General features: G+C 38.2%; 1 protein-coding gene across 2 annotated transcripts in view; it reads left to right on the top strand.

Annotated features, from left to right (window-relative positions):
- ascc3 (activating signal cointegrator 1 complex subunit 3) overlaps positions 1-22,868 on the top strand; it is a 242,832-nt gene that overhangs the window by 194,354 nt on the left and 25,610 nt on the right. For both annotated transcript variants that reach the window (XM_084435411.1, XM_084435412.1), the window contains exons 30-34: positions 72-214; positions 8,583-8,720; positions 11,183-11,303; positions 11,392-11,524; positions 12,045-12,170. In XM_084435411.1, the coding sequence (XP_084291537.1) occupies positions 72-214; positions 8,583-8,720; positions 11,183-11,303; positions 11,392-11,524; positions 12,045-12,170 (661 nt within the window). The remainder of the gene's footprint in view (positions 1-71; positions 215-8,582; positions 8,721-11,182; positions 11,304-11,391; positions 11,525-12,044; positions 12,171-22,868) is intronic.

Consider the following 22,868-nt stretch of genomic DNA (forward strand, 5'->3'; position numbering starts at 1 on the left):
TGTTGTTGCTTTTCATGCATTTTGATTGATACATTTATATCTCGACTCTCTCTGTTTCCACTCTCCTGCAGCCATTCGCACACATTCTCCAGCCAAACCGGTCCTCATATTTGTGTCCTCACGCCGGCAGACGCGGCTCACAGCGCTGGACCTCATTGCGTTTCTGGCTACAGAAGATGACCCCAAACAGTGGCTCCACCAGGATGAGAGAGAGGTCAGAGTTCATCCTCTACAGTGGTTTTACTTAATCAGATTGCTTTTTCAAGTAATGGCTAAATTAATGCAATTATTTTTAAATGTACAAAAAGAAAAAAAAAAAAATCTGGGTTTTTCAAACAAGTAGCGCATGTAAACAAAAAAGTCCACCCGTGTTGAGAGAATCCGGGATGGGAATAGGATGTTGTGTGTGCTGTGTGAGCAGGATATGGGTGTTGTAGTTCTAGGGCCCTATTTTAACGATCTAAGCGCTGGTCTAAAGCGCAAGTGCACTTATGGTGTGTCCGAATCCACTTTTGCAAGTTTAACGATGGGAAAAATGGTCTAAAAGGGTCGTCCCTATTCTCTTAATGAGTAATGGATGTGTTTCGGGCATAACGTGCAATAAACCAGTCAGAGTCTCATCTCTCATTCCCTTTAAAAGCCAGTTGTGCTCGCGCCATGGCGGATTCGCTATTTACATGGAGGAATTTGCAAGCGGAAAAACTGAACACTTCTCTAGCGAGGAAACGGTTAAAGCTGTGTGTGTGTGTGTGTGTGTGTGTGTGTGTGTGAGGTTAAAGCAAGCAGACCATCTAGGGGACAAGCTGGATTCCACCATATCTTTTATGAAACAAAATATTAATCTTTTACATTGGAATCCTTTTGCTCTGTTTAGTTCCTGTCTCTATGAAGCCCCTCCTTCTGAAAAGCACACTGTGCTCTGATTGGTCGGCTGGATCAGTGTGTTGTGATTGGTTGAGCGCTTTGAGTGTGTTTGGGGAAATGTCCCGCCCCTTTCCATAACCGCCAGTTTCAACACACTACTAACTAACTCAACCAGGCCCCGCCCCTTTATTCTGCATATGAATTATTTAAATGAGGAATATTGTGACGTGTTTGTTCAGGAAGAAACTCAAGACTACAATGGAGGCGTTTCAGGGAGTTCAGAAACACTGACACTGATATAGAGAGGAACTGTGTGACTTTGCAGAGCTTTTTCATGCCTAAACAGCAACAGAACATGTATAAAAGCATTATAGTTCCTCTTTAACATTAGTAAATGCAATTGCTTTTTAATAACATATTTAACATTTAACAACAATGGCCACTACTTTAAAGCATTTATTAATCTAGGTTAATTTAAATTGATAAATATGCTATTCCTAATTGTTAATTCATGATGCATTAACTAATGTTCCAATGTAAAGTGTATAAGCATATACAACCTAAATATTAAAGCTGAGTGCCTTTTATTTAAAACATAAATAAAACGGCCAATCTTTTCAGGCAAAACATTTAACAAAAAGTAGGTTTTAAAAGATAAAACAATAGATATATTGTTGAAAATAAATATTGATTTGTGGTTGTGAAGCACTCGTGGAAAATGTTGATAATTAAAGGAACACTCCACCGTTTTTTTAAATAGGGCTTATTCACTTTCTTTCCTACATTTAGATAGGTGGGCAAATGCATTTTTGTCTCAGTGCATGCATTGTTTTAGTTTGACAGGGTCGGTGGTAGCTTAGCTTAGCACAATGAATGGAATCCTTTGTTGCCAGCTAGCATGTCCTAAGTAAAAGTGATATAAAAAATAATAAAAACCCACCTAATTACTTCTTGTGGCCTGCGTATTCACAACAAGTACAAATAGTGATGCAGATTAAAGGGATACTCCACCGTTTTTTCATATTAAACTATGTTATTCCCTTAACTAAGACGAGTTGATACATACCTCTCTCGTCTCAGTGCGTGCACTAAATCGCTCTGTCTTGCGGCGAAACTTTGTTAGCCCAGTTCATTCAATATGTGCCAAGCAGAGAAGCTACAAAACACCTCCACGTTTTCCCTATTTAAATACAGTTACTCGCGTAGTGTAACTCGACCTAGGACGGTGACACAAAACAAAACATTGCGCTTTTCTAAGCGTGTAAAATGGATAACTATATTGTATGGCGGAATACCATAGCAAGTGCTTGGAAGCACTTCGACTTCGGCGCAGTAATATCTTGAGAGGAAGATATTACTGCGCCGAAGTCGAAGTGCTTCCAAGCACTTGCTATGGTATTCCGCCATACAATATAGTTATCCATTTTACACGCTTAGAAAAGCGCAATGTTTTGTTTTGTGTCACCGTCCTAGGTCGAGTTACACTACGCGAGTAACTGTATTTAAATAGGGAAAACGTGGAGGTGTTTTGTAGCTTCTCTGCTTGGCACATATTGAATGAACTGGGCTAACAAAGTTTCGCCGCAAGACAGAGCGATTTAGTGCACGCACTGAGACGAGAGAGGTATGTATCAACTCGTCTTAGTTAAGGGAATAACATAGTTTAATATGAAAAAACGGTGGAGTATCCCTTTAACACTAGGCGATTTCCTATGCAGATATTGACTTGGGACTATATTAGGGGGAAGCACAGGCGAAGCACTGCTACTTGGGCGCAGAGATATCACGCCCAAGTAGCAGTGCTTCGCCTGTGCTTCCCTTTAATATAGTCCTTAATATATAAGTCAATATCTGCCTAGGAAATCGCCTAGTGTTAATCTGCATCACTATTTGTACTTGTTGTGAATACGCAGGCCACAAGAAGTAATTAGGTGGGTTTTTATTATTTTTTATATCACTTTTACTTAGGACATGCTAGCTGGCAACAAAGGATTCCATTCATTGTGCTAAGCTAAGCTAGAGCCGACCGTCAAACTAAAACAATGCATGCACTGAGACAAAAATGCATTTGCCCACCTATCTAAATGTAGGAAAGAAGGTGAATAAGCCCTATTTCAAAAAACGGTGGAGTGTTCCTTTAATGTGATTTTCAAATGCCACACCATCTGAATAGAAAAGTCATTGGAAAAATGTCAGTTCTGAGAAAACTGTATTGTTCAGGCATGCAGATGTTTCTCATAGATTATTCCCGATAGCTTTGGCATCAAAGGTCTCGTTTGCGATCTGCAGGATTCCTCAGTTCTTCTGCTTCGCCACTGTTGTTATTTCTCTGGTGTCGTGTGTTCGCTCTTCCTCCCTATCTCTTTATCTGTGATTACAGTACGGCTTCTGGTGCAAAAGCCTATGTCATCTCTCATTAAATTCCTCTTTCCGTTCCACTGCATGCCTTCAGATCCTTTCAAGATGTGGACAAACAGCTTTTTTTCTGCTCGCCGTCACAGATGTGTGCTAATATTTTCAAAGCACTCGATTAGAGAGCCATTCAGGGGGAAAAGGGAATGGTTTTCTCATCCCAATCACAAAGTAATCACATAAAAATTGCAGCCTTACGGAGGTGATAATTTCTTTAATAGTGTACGCATGTCACACACACACACTCTTGTGTTACAGAGAGCGGAAATACATCATCAGTGTGTTTTCTTGAACACATGTTCTGTGAAGACTGCAAACCAAAATAAAATAGCCTTGATCATTTTTTTTTTTTTTCTGCTATTCTGAATTAACAGGAATTGTTTCGTCTGCTGAACAAAATAAATTGTATAAAAATTAATAGCAACAGTAACGGGAAAAAAAAGAAAAAAAAATCATATAACGATCAAGAAATCCAAAATAAATTTTTGCCTCTCTTGTTAAATTTAATGCATTAAAATAAGCTAAAGTAACACGATTGTTTAATATTTTGTCACAATTTAATTTAATTGTGTTCAATCACCCTAATATATTTAAAACTGAAGTTTACTTAATTAATTTGTGTGAAAACTACATGAATAATTTTTGTTGACAACTAACTGGGCAGTGGATCTGTGGTTCCCAGCATGCTTTGCAAGGGACTGTATTAGGAGGGTAAATTTAGGGATTAAAGTGTTATTTTATGTGTTTTTTCTGTAAATGGAAAGATGTTGTTAGTTAATGTTAGTGTTTAATATTCAGTTATGTTAGAAACTTAGAGGAATTTTTTGGTTACAATTATGCAGAAGAGTGGCGACTGTGTTTAGTTTAGGGCTGTGGGAACTCAGTATACACAATACATGCATTAAACCTCATTCGCAGGTCTGCATAAGTAATATTCAATATTACTCTGTAAAAAGTGGTTTTAATTAAATTGAACACTATAGCTTCTATCATTAGAAATAACTATAGAGTCAAATTAGCTAAAATTATAATGTTGGCAATTTTAGGCAGGGCAAAAATTAAATGTAGGTAACCGGACAAACCTTTATCTAGCAGGAATGACTAAATGAATTTAAGTTCATACAACAAGATTACAAGAAATCATTTCAAACAAATTAGATTTTGTTGGAAAAATGTAATTCATTTTCGTGGAAAAGTTTTCCTTAAAGGGATAGTTCACTTTGAAATTAATTTTTGATATGTTTTAGCTTACCTCAAGGGCATCCAAGATGTAGGTGTCTTTGTTTCCGCAGTAGTTTCAATTTTGATATTTTTAGGTCAAACCGTTCTTGTCTGTCAGTCATATAATGCATGTCGATGGTCACTGTCTCAAAACACAAGCACAGAGTCCAAATTAAAACAATTCCCCATCGTCCAAATGAAACAATTCCCCATCATAAGTACACATTGATGGCCTAAGACACGAAACGAGCGGTTTGTGTGAGAAAACGAACAGTATTTATATCGTTGTTATCTCTTGAAAACAGCACACGTCCAAATGATCTGACGGCGCGGGCGGGTATAGATATATACATAGATGTCGCCTTGGCTACTGCAGTTCATTGGAACGAAACCGTAGCCAAGCGACATCTAGTGTATATATCTATACCTGCCCGCTGGCGGGTATAGATGTATACACTAGATGTCGCCTTCGCTACTGCAGTTCATTGGAACGAAACCGTAGCCAAGGCGACAAAAACGATGGGGATAGCATTCTTATCGTCTGGAAACAGACTGGACGTTCATTTGGACGATGGGGAATTGTTTGGACTCTGTGCTTGTGTTTTGAGTCAGTGACCATAGACCTGCATTATATGACTGACAGACAAGAACGGTTTGACCTAAAAATATCAAAATTGAAACTACTGCGGAAACAAAGACACCTACATCTTGGATGCCCTTGAGGTAAGCTAAAACATATCAAAAATTAATTTCAAAGTGAACTATCCCTTTAATTTAATCAAGTTCGTTCAACAGCTTATTTTTTGGAGTGAAGGATAAATGATGTTTGACAGGGAACGCATCTCAAAGTCGCACACACAGACTCGTGTTGCCGTTAGAGCGGTCGGCGCCCAACAACAGGCAAATAAAGTTAGGCCAGTTAAAGGTAGAAAAGTTCAGTGAGTGCTTTTCTTTTTCTTTTGTTCTTTGATCAGTATAGGCTGTCAGTGCACTGATTCAATAGGCATTCTCAACCGTTTAAGAGAAAACCGACTGTGTTTACGGGGATATTATGCCATAATTGTGTGTGTGTTTGTCCGTGCACTACTGTATGTGAGAGGACGCTTTGGATGTGTGTGCAGCACAGTGTTTTCTTGCGCTAAAAGAATGCTATCAAAACCCTCTATTCCAAACCCTGCTAACTACTAGCCTATAGAAAATATCTCATTCATGCTATTGCATGTAAATAAATGTGTGTATAACTAGGGCTATGTGAAATATCGTGAATAATCTACGATTATCGTCTGGAAACTGTTATGACATCGCGATACTTGCCACACATCATCGATATACAATAATGTTGTCGTATTGCCCGGCCCTAATGACGAACGAATAAAGCTGGATTCACGCAGAGCACGCGTTAAAGCGGACATCAGGACGGGATATTAGAGAGAGCCTTTAGTGCCCGGACGAAAACCCAGTTTGGAGCAAATTGATCTTTATTAATTCATGTTAATTAATTCGTCTATACTCTTGTTTTCTTCATAGTAAAATGGCAGTGACGCACAAATGAAATAGGTTATAGTGTGCATTAACCGGAAATTGTAACGCGTGACTTCGCAAAAAGTGAAACATTTCCGTAACACTTTATTTTACAGTGTCCTTGTTACATACGTTACATATACGTACCATAGTAATAACAGTAAATTATGCATAATTACATGCAACTAACCCTCAACCAAACCCTAATCCTATAGTAAGTACATGTAGTTGCTTAAATTTACTCAGTCCTTAAATATATAATTACACTGTAACAATGACACCTTAAAATAAAGTGTTTTTAGTTTTAAAGGTCCCTTTAGGGGCTCAGTGCTTGTGACTGCTGATGATTAAAAGATACTGGTAACAGTTCTGATACTGGGTTTGGAATTTGAAACTAAAGAAAATAGTGGGGAAAAAAAGATCATTGTTGTTCATAAAGGCATCATTTCAGTTCTGAAGTACTTCATTTTATACATAAAATGAGCAAATATCACTTAATCTGATTGTCAAATAATAAACAGTCAGGAAAAGTATGTAAATTTTAGCAAGGCAATACAAATATATAACCTTAACTATTCAAATAACAGCTAAGTTACTACAGCACTGTTGTCAGCAATTCAGCATTTCTTTCAGTGAAACAAAAAGCTGTCGTACATCTTCAGAAGATTTATCATATATATAGTGTATATATGGTGCTTTAATTTGGTGTGTGTGTGTGTTGCTATGATAGTAATACCATTCATTTTTGATCTTGTGGGGAATTCTTTATTTATTTTGGTCCCCTTGAGAAAAGCTTTAAATCATACAAAATTGTGTTTTTTATTTAATGTAAAAACGCAGTAAATGTTCTATTATGGGTAGGTTTAATTATTTGTGTAAGAGGAGAGACATACAGTATAAACAGCATTACGTCTATAGAGAGTCCCCATAAAACATGAAAACCCAACATGTGTGTGTGTCAAGTCAAGTCATCTTCATTTATATAGCGCTTTTAGCAATGTAGGTTGTTTCAAAGCAGCTTTACAGAGATAAGCGTATAATTTAAGGTAACAGAGATTGTTTTGGCTTTATAGCGGTTCTTTAATAAAGTTATTTTCCAGCTAAAGTTAGTTTTGATTGACTCGCTTCTGTCGCAACGATCATTTGTTATTAAATTAGGGGCCGCTAAGACGACACCATTCTCTCTACACAGACTTTAAACGCGAACCTGTGAGAAACGCTGATGGCGTTCACATGCGCATTAATAATTGGTTCTATAGTTATGTGCGTTTGAATATATGTGCGCAGGTTTGTAATTCCCTACAAACCAAGCCTAAACAAAGTACTGGTGTTTCCTTGTAATTTTGATACAGAATTTTATTTTATTTTGTCACTTAGGGGTAATTACGCGAAACGAATTTTCCCGAAAACACTTTATCTGTAGAGTGGTAAAGGGATCCTCCACAGGGAGAGACTAGCTGGCACTTCAGCACTGCGTTGTCATCGGGTCCAGGCGAAGGTCCTTCGTCAGATCTGGATACGGCCTGGATCCGGCAGGCTGTGGGAAAACCTCGGGATAAGCAAATGTGTGTGTGTGTGTGTAGAACTGCTATTGTGTGGAAAAGAGCTTGTTAAGATTCTTTGAAATGTCTCTTGTTGTGTGCCACTGGGGGAAAACTGCATACGGCTTTGGAACAATGTTGAGAGCATGTAAATACACCAGCATTCATCTTCAGACGGCCTGTGAGGCTCATACGCGTGCGTGTGCTGAGAGTGTGTGTGTGTGCTCCAGTGATATACGGGGCGTCCCGCTGTTTCACTGCACTGAAGCGTGTAACGGCTCGAGCTCCTGCGGTGTGACTGACAGCCAGCAGCACTTCCTCACTTCTCCGTGTGTTCCCACTGTTCCCTGTCCTAACAGCTCCATCTCTTCTGTGTTCGTTTCTTCATGAATAAAGTGCACAGTGCCGATGTTTGTCAAGTCAAGTCACCTTTGTTTATATAGCACGGTAACACTTTATTTTACAGTGTCCTTGTTACATATGTTACATGTACTTACCATAGTAATAACAGTAAATGATGCATAATTACATGCAACTAACCCTCAACCAAACCCTAACCCTATAGTAAGTACATGTAGTTGCTTAATATTACTCAGTATTTAAATATATAACTACACTGTTACAACGACACCTTCAAATAAAGTGTAACCTATAGCACTTTTTACAATACAGATTGTTTCAAAGCAGCTTTACAGAGATAATAATGAACTAACAAAGTTTGTTTCTAGAAGAAAATAGTGTCACAGTCCAGCTTAAGTAAGTTCAGTGATGCTTCATTTTTGTTGTAAAAAGTTATTCATTTAGTTAATTTACATATATATATATATATATATATATAGCTGCTCTGGATAAAACCATCAGTTCAGTTCTCATATAATGGTGTCAATGCGGGCAGAGCAATAATATTGTTGAATATTAGATTAAATGTCCCCAACTAAGCAAGCCAAAAGCCAATGGCAACAAATGTGAAAAAGGCGACAGTGGCAAGGAACCAAAACTCATCAAATGTGTGTGTTTTGTTAGATGACCGATATCATTTCCACCGCAAGAGACTCAAACCTGAAGCTGACGCTGGCGTTCGGGATCGGGATGCATCACGCAGGACTTCACGAGCGGGATAGGAAGACCGTGGAAGAGCTCTTCGTCAACTGTAAGATCCAGGTGAGATCAACCGTTTCCACACTCATTCCCAACACGCTTTGGAATAAATCGCACGTAGGAGCTAGGTTTGGGTAAATATCCGTCAGCTGAGCCATTATATAAGCATCATACATTTACTGATGGAGCACCTCATGAGGGATGGATCGATTCATTGGAACAAATCCAAATGAAACGTTCTCCTTGCTGTTCTCGTGGGTTTATGTCTTCAGTGGCTTGGCTGTAAAAACATTAATGGTTATGTTGATGTAATGCAAATGTGATATTTCACACATCAATATAGTAGCGGTGCAGAACAGTTTAGCATGGGAAACACATCTGAAGTTCAGTTTATATAGACATTTCACAGGTATTTTTGATAGAAGTCTCTTCTGCTCACCAACGCTGCATTTATTTGATCAAAAACACAGTCAAATCAATAATATTGTGAAATATTATTACAATTTAAAACAGCTGTTTTCTGTACTGTAGAATATACTGTAAACTGTAATCTATTCCTGTGATCAAAGCTGAATGTTCAGCATCATTACTCCAGTCTTCAGTGTGACATGATCCTTCAGAAATCACTCTGATATGATGATTTGATAAAAAACGGATTATTATCAGTGTTGAAAACAGTTGTGCTGGTCATTTTATTTATTTATTTAGTTTTTTTCAGGATTCTTTGAGGAACATAAAGTTAAAAAGAACAGCATTTATCTGAAATAGATAGCTTTAATGTTGTTAGAAGAGAGTGCTTAATCTTAAAATGTCTTACATTCATTTTGATCAAAATTAAGGCCATAGAACGTCTTAAATATCTTAAATTGTATAACAAAACGTATGAGTTTTTAAATTTGGGGACGGAATAACAGGAATCGCAATTGTGTGATGAATTATCATCAAAAGGCGATGATGGGCTTCTCTGTCACGGGAAGGAAAGAATAATTATTTTACACAGTGATTCAATATATAGATTTTACTAGTGTCAGCACAGTTGCCTTACTTTAAGCACATTATGATTATATCAGCAAAATTCAATATCTGTCACCCTCTAATTTGTTTGCAGCTAGTGCGTTAACAAATTTCAATACATATGTATATATTGAATAAAACATTTATTGAGAATTTAAAACTTTAAGATGCGTGATTTATTTTGAAATCGTATGGGTTTGTTCTGTATGGACATACAATATACATTTTTCTTTGCTCTGGTCTTAAAAAGTCTTAAATATGATTTGAAATACTCTGCAGAGACCCTGATACAAGTGTTTAGTGTCACTTCTTTATTCATCTGCTATTTTACCAGGAATAATCCCATTGGGATATAAATGTCCTGGCCAAAATGGCAGCACAAATTTTTTTATTTAGATTACAAAGCCAGAAATATAAGACAATATATTTCCAGCAATCATATGAAAATTACGTAAAATATACACGATTCCTTCAGGTAGGACTCCAAAAGTTGTCTAAAAATATTTAAAGTTGGGAGTGCTCCTAACATGGTAATACTCTGCATTTCTTCTGATTAATTGAATGCACCGTTATTGAATTAAAGTATTAATTTCTTTCAAAAATAAAAAAAATCTAACTGTCTCTAACTTTCCCACCGATACTGAAATCTGATCACGAGTGCTCACAGGAAGACACTTTATCACCCGGTGTAAACGGCAGGCTGTCTCGCATGGCGACTTGTGATGCTAATATCAAGCGTGAACAGAGTTGACATCTCTGAAACAGCTCTGATTTCTCACAATAGCTATTTCAGTGTTATCTTCTGGGAGTGGGGGCATTTTCAGCTCTTCCCAATTACATATGGATTATACGCAGGGTTTGAAATTAACACTCGCCAAATCCGGGTAAAAATCGTCTGTGACGCTGTCAAATCACTAGCCAATTTGTTACTTATTATGTTTACTCTCTTTGCAGGGGAAGTTCGTGTAAGTAAAAGCTGCGCAGATTTAGCACAAATCCTCAACTCGTGAGTCATCATGATATATTAAATACAGCGTATTGCGCAGAATCTGCTCAGATCTGGCTTACTTGATCACACACGTCACTTCACAACACATAACGGCGCGCTTGTTCATTTGCATTGAAGCAATAGCGAAGATTAAAAAGCATTTGGTTAACAGACATTGTTATTTTCCAACAGCCTACATTTTTTGATGTTCTTTGTGCTGTATTGATCTGTCCACCTAAAACACACTTTGGTGATGAGGATGAAAGAGGAAGGGAGGAGATGGCTGGATGACAGAATTTTGTTTGAATAAGAAATTAATGTATGATATCCAAATATATATACTTTTTCTCTTTGGCAAGTAGAAGTTCTGAATGTAACTTAAAAATTGAGTAGCCAAATAGTTAATTTCAAACCCTGATTATATAAGAAACTGTAAAACAGCATGTCAGGCCTACAAACACACTAGTGATTTGTTGAAATACTCCGACTTCACCCATCCGTGTCCGTGTGTGTCCTGTGTAAGGTGTTGATAGCGACGAGCACACTAGCGTGGGGCGTTAACTTCCCCGCACACCTGGTGATCGTGAAGGGCACAGAGTACTACGACGGGAAGACCCACCGCTACGTGGATTACCCCATAACAGGTAACATCTGTTTTTACATCTGTGTGTGTGTGTATGTGGGTTTCCACAGACTGTCCAATGTCATTGATCTCTATCATTTCCATTCCAGATGTTCTTCAGATGATGGGTCGAGCGGGACGGCCCCAGTTCGATGACCAGGGCAAGGCTGTTATCCTTGTGCATGACATCAAGAAGGACTTCTATAAGAAGTTCTTGTACGAGCCGTTCCCTGTGGAGTCGAGGTGTGTACAGAGCAATGCATCTCTCACTGTTTCGGACTTTAGGACTAGGACTGCACGATTAATCGCAGTTTCCTTGAAATCGCACTTAAACTGATTTGGCTTATCGCGATTTATGTTGTTGAGTTTGAGTCACTTATAACGTGCTTTGGAAAAAGCAACACACGCGTCAAACATCTTTCCAAACATGAGAAGCATTTTATGAACCTCTTGTCCAACATCAGACAACATTTAATAACATGCTTTTACTCCAAACTCACTTCATAAGGACAGCTGAGCTCATCCTTCAGTGAGATGATGTGCTTCGCACACAGAATAAGGCAGTCGTGTGTTTATTAGTCATGTTTAATCAAAGCCTTTCAATCTTCTGTTTATTCAGATACAGCAGCGATAGGGATTTCCTGGAATGACGTGTGTTATCGTACTTCTGTGGGGCATATTTGACATTGTGTTTAATTGTGCAGCTCTAATCAGGACTGTGATTTTGACAGAAGTGGGCGTCTTCTTCTCTCTGTCTCCTCAGTCTTCTGAGTGTCCTTTCCGACCACTTGAATGCAGAAATCGCAGCAGGAACAGTCGCCTCAAAGCAAGACGCCATGGATTACATCACCTGGACGTACTTCTTCCGCAGGCTGGTCATGAACCCGAGGTACAGCATGTGCTTTTGAGTCTCATCGGTGACGGCATACGGCTGAACGTTTCAGATTCACATTCCTTTATTTGTCATTGTTATGGTCTACATGAAAACGAAATTGTGTTTCACACATCCACCACTCAGTAAACCAAAACAATTGATTTTAAAAATAAGCTGCTAATATATAATTGAAAGTCAAGTCACCTTTATTTATATAGCGCTTTTTACAATAGAGAGTGTTTCAAAGCAGCTTTACAGAGATAACAGGAAAATAATGCAAAGTTTGTTTCACAAAATAGCGTCACAGTCCAGCTTAAGTAAGTTCAGTGGTGTTTCATTTCTGTTGTAAAAAAGTTATTCATTTAGTTCATTTATATATATATAGTCGCTCTGGAGAAAACCGTGATGTCATCGTCCAGCTCAGTTCAGTTCTCATATAATGGTGTCAATGCAGATAGAGCAATAATATTGGTGAATATTAGATTTTGCCGTCTGAGACTAATTTTGCCTAAAGTCCTAAAAGATTCCTCTGATCCTGGGCTAAAATCTGAAGTATTTGATCGTTAGTTTGACATGTTGACCGACAGCCGATTAATGACCGTTACGCAAACAAGATTTGACTCTCAGTCCTGCAGTGACTTCTCCTACGACCACCGTCAAAGTGTCTTCGTTTTTCAAGACAAGCCGTGACCAAAAGTAACATTAGAGATTTCTTTGTAGCCACCATTTCAATCCCACGTGTAATGAAGCTCACTGTGAACGTGCGTGTCATTGATTGATGATGTAAAACAACTTTTCTGTCGTACAGTGTGACATTAATAACAGCTGAGATATTACAGTGTGACACGGCTTACAGCGAGGATCATGGTCATACAGTCTGACAAGCAACAGTCGTAAAGGACTGTTATAAATCGCACAGTGTGCACCGGCTTGGTCTATATATACAGCTCTGGGAAAAACTTAAGAGACCACTGCAAATTTATCAGTTTCTCTGGTTTTACTATTTATAGGTATGTGTTTGGGTAAAATTAACATTTTTGTTTTATTCTATAAACTACTGACAACATTTCTCCCAAATTCCAAATTAAAATGTAGAGCATTTATTTGCAGAAACCGACAACTGGTCAAAATAACAAAAAAAGATGCAGATGTTGTCAGACCTCGAATAATGGAAAGAAAATAAGTTTATATTCATTTTTAAACAACATAATACTAATGTTTTAACCAGTGCTTGAAGTGGGGGGAAAAAGGTGCCGGTACTCTCTTGCATTGGCAAATTATGACATTTGAAATTTCTACAGTGAAAAACAAAACTTGGAGATATTGCAGGTACAACAACAATTTATTGTTATTTATTAACAACATAAATGTATTTAAACAAGTCGTGCGTGCAAACGGAACTCCAAGTCTGCAAGTCCAAAAATACAATTATGGTGAGAATCGAGATTACTACATTTTATTTAATTAAATGCATTTATAGTGATATTATATTTTCATGTCATTCTGTGTTAATTTTGACCACGAACCATGCGCTGCCACTTTAATTCAGCGCGTGCAGCACAGCAGAAATAGACTCGGTGCGGAAACGAACGCTGCACTGCTGTATACGCAGTCTGGAACGGATCACCGGACCGCATGCGCGTGCAGTGTGAAAGCTCTAACGGAGCATTGCAAACGGAGTATATGAAACGGGCGTGACACTGACGCTTTTTCTGTCAGTGGTAGAGTACCGGCTACATGCGAGAAGTAGCGGTACGCAAGAAAAAGTGCAGGTACGCTTAAGAGTAAAATGTAGAAGTGCCGGTACTGCGTACCGGTGAGTACCGCCCCACTTCGAGCACTGGTTTTAACTCAATAAAAGTTCAGAAATCAATATTTGGTGGAATAACCCTGATTTTCAATCACAGCTTTCATGCGTGTTGGCCTGCTCTCCACCAGTCTTTCACACTGATGTTGGGTGACTATATGCCACTCCTGGTGCAGAAACTCAAGCAGCTCGGCTTTGTTTGATGGCTTGTGGCCATCCATCTTCCTCTTGATCACATTCCAGAGGTTTTCAATGGGTTTCAGGTCTGGAGATTGGGCTGGGCATGACAGGGTCTTGATCTGGTGGTCCTCCATCCACACCTTGATTGACCTGGCTGTGTGGCATGGAGCATTGTCCTGCTGGAAAAAACCAATCCTCAGAGTTGGGGAATATTGTCAGAGCAGAAGGAAGCAAGTGTTCTTCCAGGACACCCTCGTACGTGGCTTGTAGGGCTGGTCCGAATACCATTTTTTGAGCTTCGAAGCTTCGACAGGAATTAACATCGAATATTCGAAGCTTCGGAGGGAGGGGGCTGAACATATTCTTCTCTCTAATAAAGGCAGGAATCTCTATGCGTCTGTCTGTTTGCATTTAGATTATTTATCTTGCATTTAGAACCGTTCATCCAATCGACTTCACGAGTGCAGTGTCACATTTGGTGCAATATAGACACGCGAGACGTGACACGTTCAGAATTAATAAACTTTTAATACAGAACAGCGCGAGCGGGAAGCGCGCGCGCCTCACGCGCAACACTGCACTTGATACAAAACACAGCCTAATATTTTTCTGAGTAACAAATAACTCTCAAATCAGAAATCAGCAGCACAGTAATTACTGACACAGTAAAGGGTAGGCTAATATATTGTTTCTATTCTATTTCCACAATGTCAAAGCAACGCAGCTTATAGACTAACGTTACAAGCTCAGGCATGCACTTTTGCCCATACAAACTCCGCTGTTCTGCGCTCTAAAATAAGAGTATTGTATTTCGCCCAAAAATACTAAAACAATAACCATGTGAGAGGGTGTTTTAGGCTATAGCCAGATATGACGATGCTTACTTAGCCTACAGCACGCGTCACCGCAGATCAGCATCTATTCATAAAGCCAACGTGCAAACTATCGCAAATCAAAGTGAAAGTGGGTCGCAGATGCTTTACCACACAATCAACTTCATTAAAAGTAAAGAATCGAAATGATCTTACCAGGGCTGTTGCCGCTCTCATATTGCGGTCTTTGATTTAGAAATTTTAGCTGACGATCAGTAGCCTAAAATGCAGCTTATCTGTTGCTAGTGACGTGCACTCCATCACATCTGCCTATAGCGCGGGATTTGAAGTTGGGATTCATATCCGTTTTGCAAAAACACATTTATGTGTTCATTGTTCATATTGATAAATCAGAGAGAACTATCCGATCTGAGAAAATGCATGACAGCCCCATTCAAGCGCGAATGGGAACAGTTTCTAGGGGGATGCCAGGTGTGAAAAAAAAATAAAAAAATTAAAACGAATATTCGAATGTCAAATTTGAAAGTCGAATACCAACCCACCGAACGAATATTCGAATACTCGAATATTCTGGTACAGCCCTAGTGGCTTGATTCATGCGTCCTTCACAAAGACAAATCTGCCCGATTCCAGCCTTGCTGAAGCACCCCCAGATCATCACCGATCCTCCACCAAATTGAACTGTGGCTTGTAGGCCTCTCCAGGTCTCCGTCTAACCATTAGACGACAGGTGTTGGACAAAGCTGAAAACTGGACTCATCAGAGAAGATGTCCTCTACAGTCCAATCCTTATGGTCTTTTGCAAACCTCATCCTGGCTCTTCTTTGCTTCTCATTGATGAAGGGCTTGTTTCTAGCTTTGCACGATGTCAGCCCTGGCCCTAGGAGCCGGTTTCGAACCGTCCTCGCCGTGCACTTCACCCCAGCTGCCGTTTGCCATTCGTTTTGTAGGTCACTTGATGTCTTCTTACGGTTGTTGAGGGACATTCGAATGAGTTGGCGGTCATCTCAGTCAGTGGAGAGTCGTTTTCGCCCTCTGCCGGTCTGTAGCTGTAGCTGTGTTGTCCCCAATGTCTGATGCTTGACCTTGTTCTTATGAACCGCCGTCTTTGAAATTTTAAGGATGGAAGCAGCCCAACGCTCACTGTATCCCTCTGCCAGTAAAGCCAGAATTGAACCCTTCTTTTCCTCACTCAAAACTTTCCATTTCAACTCTTTTGGCGTGGTCAATAGTTATTTTTGGATTCCAGTTACTTTTGAGGTACTATAGCACTGCTTTTGCCATCCAGCTGGACCTATTGGAGGATAGTGATGACCACAGAAGAGGTTTTTATACTTCTCCTCATTAAATAAGATGTGGTTCAGGCGATCACCTAATCAGCACGTGTGCCTGTGTTGGGATTCAGTGCAGTGTGCAGTGGTCTCTTAATGTTTTCCAGAGCTGTATATATATGGGGTGTAAGGGTACACAGGCATGACGGTTCGTACCTCGGTGTTGAAGTCACGGTACAGTACGGGTTCAGTACGGGTTCAGTACGGGGGGGACTAAACACAAAATTGCTTCTTCTTTTTTTAACAAATGTGTATGTGTTTAAATAAGTTCTATTATAATTAAAGTTTTCCAAAGGATAAAAAAATCAATCTTAGCTAATGCTGTAAAGTATATAGGGAGCCCTTAATTACTCATTACTATAATATTAAAGGTTACAATTAACAACAGAGCCCAAATGATTAAATTCACTTGCTATTTATTTTTAGATATTGTAATCAACACACAAATAAATAAATAAAAACACGTACTGTAAAGTGCACATAAGGCAGGTTTTGCATTACCTACTAAATCTAATTATAAAGTTTATTGTCTACTCCAATTCATTTTTTAAATATAATAATTTACACAGTGTATTATTTGTGTGTGTGTGTGTGTGTGTGTGTGTGTGGGTGTGTGTGTGTGTGTGTGTGTGTGTGTGTGTGTGTGTGTGTGTGTGTGTGTGTGTGTGTGTGTGTGTGTGTGTGTGTGTGTGTGTGTGTGCCCTTGTTTATATTACATTGTGGGGACCAAATGTCCCCATAAGAATAGTAAAACCTGAGATCACCTACATTGTGGGGACCAGCCAGCGGTCCCCACTTTTCAAAAGGCTTATAAATCACACAGGATGAGTTGTTTTGAGAAAGTAAAAATGCAGAATGTTTCATGTGATGGGTAGGTTTAGGGGTAGGGTTAGTGTAAGGGGACAGAATATACAGTTTGTATGGTATAAAAACCATTACGTCTATGGAGAGTCCCCACAAAGATAGTGAACCAGACATGTGTGTGTGTGTGTGTGTGTGTGTGTGTGTGTGTGTGTGTGTGTGTGTGTGTGTGTGTGTGTGTGTGTGTGTGTGTATCATTGTTTTCATGATCAATCATTGCTGTCACTTCTTTTGACCATCCTTAATTAATATTAGTTTATGCATTAATAATTTCATGAAATCATAAAGTAATAATGAGCAATACGGTTTTCATAAATGAACATTAATGGTTTAGTTTGTTTCATTTTTTTCAAAAAAATTTTTTTGCCATTAAAACAACCGTTGGTGCTAAAATGACAAACATTATTGTAGATTAATAATGCTGTAAGAAATCATTCTTTGTCAGTCCATGATAGCTTATCCATTAGCTGTCGTTAATGAATTGATCTGTATTGTAAAGTGTTGTTTAATTAGAGCGGTCTCATTTGCCTTTATTAAATTGTTAATTTGTGTATATCTGCATCATATTGACCATCATCACCCAGGTGTGTCACTAGTAAGTTGCTATTCAGTTCCAAGAGCAAGACTTGCTTTGATAGATGTTTACACACAGAAAAAGACATTTCAGGGGACTTTTCATTGAAATGTCAGCAAACACATTACCATTACCACATGCACATACTGGATGTGTTTTGCTATAGGTTGCATTAGATGGCTCTACAAATAAACAAATAGAAAATAGTCTGGCTCAATAATTCAAATAAACAAACAGCGTGAATTCAAGGAAAATTAGAGTTATTACTTGTTTTGTTAATTGGCCTAGTGGGAAATCCAAGCTGTTCGGTGCATCCGCAGTGACTGGACTGCAGACAAGACAGAAAAACATCACAGGGATCATTACTGACTGTGTTTCCATGGCAGCGTCATCTCTGGACACACTGGACACAGTTTACTCCTCCATCACAAAACAAGGGCTGAGAGATCACACACACACTCACACACACCAGCCTCACAGGGTCATATAGGGCAGAACCGACATCTGCGATGAATAGAAGAAGATGATTCCAGAACATTCCACTGACATTTGCACGCCTGTCAGGCCACATTAAACATAAAGACCTGTGTGTGCCCTCTTCCTTACTGCAAACACCCCCAAAACACACACCGGGTCCTCAGGTACTGTGATAACTGAGGCAACGTAACTCTTTTTATACACCATATTTTTCTGCACTTTTCATTTTATTTTTTTCCATGTCGTTAAGTCACCTTTATATATATATATATATATATATATATATATAGATAGATAGATAGATAGCGCTTTTTACAATACAGATTGTTTCAAAGCTGCTTTACAGAAATCACAGGAAAATAATGCAACAAAGTTTGTTTCCAGAAGAAATTAGCGTCACAGAAAAAAATACGTTGTGAAAATTATTTATTTTTGCTTCATCTGAATGGGATGACACTTGGTGCCTTTTGTCCCAGTAGTTATGTGAGCACACAAAAAAAATCATGGACAATATTTGGATGTGTTAGGGTCAAAAATAAAAAGTAACACTTGGTACCTTCACAGTCAAAAATGACCGACATAGGAAATTAATGGGAAATATGAAAAAATATGAAAACTCAGAAAATCTTTAGGTGGTACAAACTTGCAATCAGCCATGATAAAAAATTAAAATAAAAAAAATGCAGCAATGAAACCGATTAATCAAAAATATTTTGAGTGCAAAAATAACAGTTTAACTGCAAAATGTTTGTCTAAAGTGTTTTGAATGTTTGTTTTTTTTATTAACAACCAAATACTGAGTAACAAAAGTGCTTTCCATATGTTCCCTTTCTTACAAAATGTTAGTTTGTTTATAATAGTAATGCAAAACCTGATAACAAAACATATCTAAACCTTGACAAAAAGTAATCTTTTAGAATGTCTAAATGTATATCTGAATGCAAAACCTAATAAAAGTAAGAAATTATGTCTACTAGGGAATCTAAAAGCCTCTATATATTTCTACAGGGAGCTAAACAGGTGGTGACACCGTGACATCACACTTATTCAAATGAACCGCACTAACAGAGCAATCGCACCAGAGTTTGTCTTAATCAAACCAAACCTGCCAAGTGTGAACACACACAATTGGTCTTTTTTAGTACTTTATCAAGATATGTTGGGTTCCTCGAGATACAAAGTGCATCCCAATTGACATACTCGTGCACTATTCTGTGACGTTTTGTAGTATAAATAAAGTGAGTAGTGAGGTCACACCATGTGTCAACCTCCTGCTCTCTCTCTCTCTCCTGAATCCCATACGGAAGTGACTTAAACTGCACTTCATCGACTGGCCACTAGAGACAGGCTCCATAAGAGAGTCAACCCCATAACCCCCCATGTTAAAATACCAAACTTAACAGCAGGAAAAAAATATGTTTACAGCCTGGTACAAAAAGTATTTTTGGCCTGTAATGTTAATTTTACCCTTCATGACAACTGTGAGGGGGGTGAATTGTTTTATAACTCATCCGTTTAAATTATATGAAGCCTTAAAGTTCTGCATAATTATGGGCGTGGCCACTTGAGTGACAGGTGGATTGTCGGTGATGTCACTACTAGCCGTTTGTCTGCTGTCTGTTAGCGTCACGTCACCTCAGCTAATCCTTCTCACTGCACATTTACGGTTATCCGGGGGTGACGCGCGACCAAAATGGCGACGGCCGGCTCCGCCCACTTTGGGCTTCAAAAATGCTCTTCAGAAACACTACGGCTGACGTCATGCACACTATTGTTTTATACAGTCTGTGGTTCACACTGAAAGTTACAAATAGAAAAAGTACACTTTAAATACCCAGATGATGCACTTAATTAACAGAAAAAACTAAGTGTTTAATGTTGGACACTTCAGGCACTCAACTGTCGCAGATTTAATTACGTAGCGAAGGGGGAGGAGCTATAAGATTCTGATGTCGAATGACAAAATAACCTTATAGAGTTCAAACACGGCACAGTTTGAGTACACCGTGCATAAGTGCATAATTTGGGACGCAGCAAGTTTCTTTAAACCGTGTGATTTCACTGTGTTTCTGTATGTTTAGTTGCTGTTACAATACTGCGTGACTAGCTGAGAATAATGATAATGTGTGAGGGTTGATGACGTCCTCGGAGAGCATTTTAGCATGTTGCCACGGCTTTTTCTTCTTAAATGTCATTTAAAAACAGCACAACAGCTTCTTTCCAGTAAGGTTGCACATTAATAATAGGACGCACAGCTCCATTTGGTACATCTCCATCTATCTGTGTGTTTCTGTGGCACATCACCTTCACACGAGCCGTGATTGACTGGATCTGAGCAGTTTTAAGCGCACAGGAGCCCCAGAGGACTCATAAACACCTCACATCAGCTAAACTAACAGCAGGCATTTCATCAGACGTATAGGTGTTCACTACAGCCGTCTGAGAGAACACATCACTGCAACGCTGGCTGTGTAGAACCATGCCCTTTATCCTTTATTATGCTGTAATAATACAGATCATGTAGGACTGACATTCACAGTTAAATGAGTCTTGATCTGGTAGGATTAAAGAGTTTGATTTTCTGTGTTTTTGTTCTTAACATGCTTATTAAATTATGCATATTAGTTCCTTAAAGTCGTCTAAAGTTACACTATGTACAGTAACAAGCTTTTGCACATTCATTTTTGCAAATTTTTTCTAAAATTATCACTATTAATGTCCAAATTTACCATAAAAGCTAAACTGTAATCATTCAATAGCTCGGTTTATTGCAAGCATGTTTAATGGTTAATATGCACTACCCTTCAAAGACATTGATACTTTTATTTAGCATAGCTCTAGTAAATAGATCAAAAGTAATACTACAGACATTTATGATGTTAAATTTCCATTTCAGATCAATTCTGTTCATTTGAACATTATTTCTTTGAAAAGTATCAGTTTCCACAAAAATATGAAGCAAGCACAACTGTTTTCAGCATTGATAATAATCAGATTTTTTTTTATTTTTTTTATCAAATCATCATATTAGAATGATTTCTGAAGGATCATGTGACACTGAAGACTGGAGTAATGATGCTGAAAATTCAGCTTTGATCACAGGAATAAATATTCACATAGAAATCAGTTAATTTCATTTGTAATAATATTTCACAATATCAATTTTTTTTTTTTTTTTTACTATTTTTTTATCAAATAAATGTAGCTTTGGTGAGCATAAGAGACTGCTTTTAAAAAGATTTAAAAAAATATTAATTATTCCAAACTTTTGACTGGTAGTTTAAAGAAATTGAGAAGAATTGTCAATATATACTCTGTATTTGTAATAATTACAAATAATTATATATATAATTTTATATATATATATATATATATATATATATATATATATATATATATATATATATATATATATATCCTGGATACAACTATATCCAGCTGGTGTTTGATGACTAGTCCCGCCACTTTGACTAGAAGCTTATAACAATCAGGCTGTGGTCTGTTGATTAATATCATTTACAAAACTGTTTTGGCAAAACTCACTTTCATTTTCACTTTTATTTCATTTGCAATATGCATAATTGTCTGTTTTTGTTTTTTATGACAAACCATATTTTGTGAAAATTGATTAGAAGGAAGTGTTTACTTTCATGTAGGCTAGTTACGGGTTTCCAGTAAGACAAATACTTATTAAAGTCTATAGTGTGTAGCACCTTCAGCTCTGCATTTCCTTCAGTAGGCTAATGCAGAATAGAGTCTTAAAGACACAGCAGCAGAAAAGCTGCTTGTTAGGTTGTAATGATCAGAGAGATGGTTTGGTTGGACAGTCAGTTCTTCTCCAGCTGCGTCTCAAAGGTTTGTCTAAGACCTGTGGAAGTATGTGATGCTATGAAAAATTTAAAACAGTGTGTAGACCTGTGGCCTTTTAATCGTAGACTAATGTCCTTTCTCACACACGCACACACACACATAAAGTGTGTGACCGGCAGTTACCTTGACACTTCTCTCCTCCTGATAACTGGCTGGAGATGTTCACATTTCACAGTGTGTACCAGCTGAAACCGGCCCTGGAAATTATCCGCGTGTGCGTGTGTGTGTGCGCGTGTGTGTGCGCGTGTACGTGTATGCATGCGCTGATCATTATTTGCATGGACATCTTTATTTACATATCACTGTGATATTTTTTCAAAATATTAACACACACAGATCATGTTATCAATACTTCTGAGATTTTGAGTGCTAAAAAAAAAGAGCAGTTTCTACAGAATATACAGTTTCAATACAACCAGAATTAACTGTTTTTTATTCTCTCTCTCTCTCTCTGTCTCTCTCTCTCTCACACATACACACACGAACAGCAGGAGAAATGTTTGCCGTCACTCAGAGTTAATGAAGTGCATAGTTGTGTGTGTATCTCATGTGGTTGCTCTTACAGCTTTGCTGAGCATGGAAGTGATTTCGGCTCTCCAGCAAATCTGGGAATGATTTTGCAGCAAAGCATTGCTTTTCTGGAGGTGTTGTGTTTTTGAATAAACACCCACCTGTGCTGTCAAAGTATCTCTCTCAGTATCATATGCATTATTGCTTACACTATATTGATAAATACATTCTGTAAGGTATTTATTAAGGATGCATGTCATATTGGCCAAT

The sequence above is a fragment of the Rutilus rutilus genome (assembly GCF_951802725.1).
Source record: "Rutilus rutilus genome assembly, chromosome: 17".
Lineage (NCBI taxonomy): Eukaryota > Metazoa > Chordata > Actinopteri > Cypriniformes > Leuciscidae > Rutilus > Rutilus rutilus.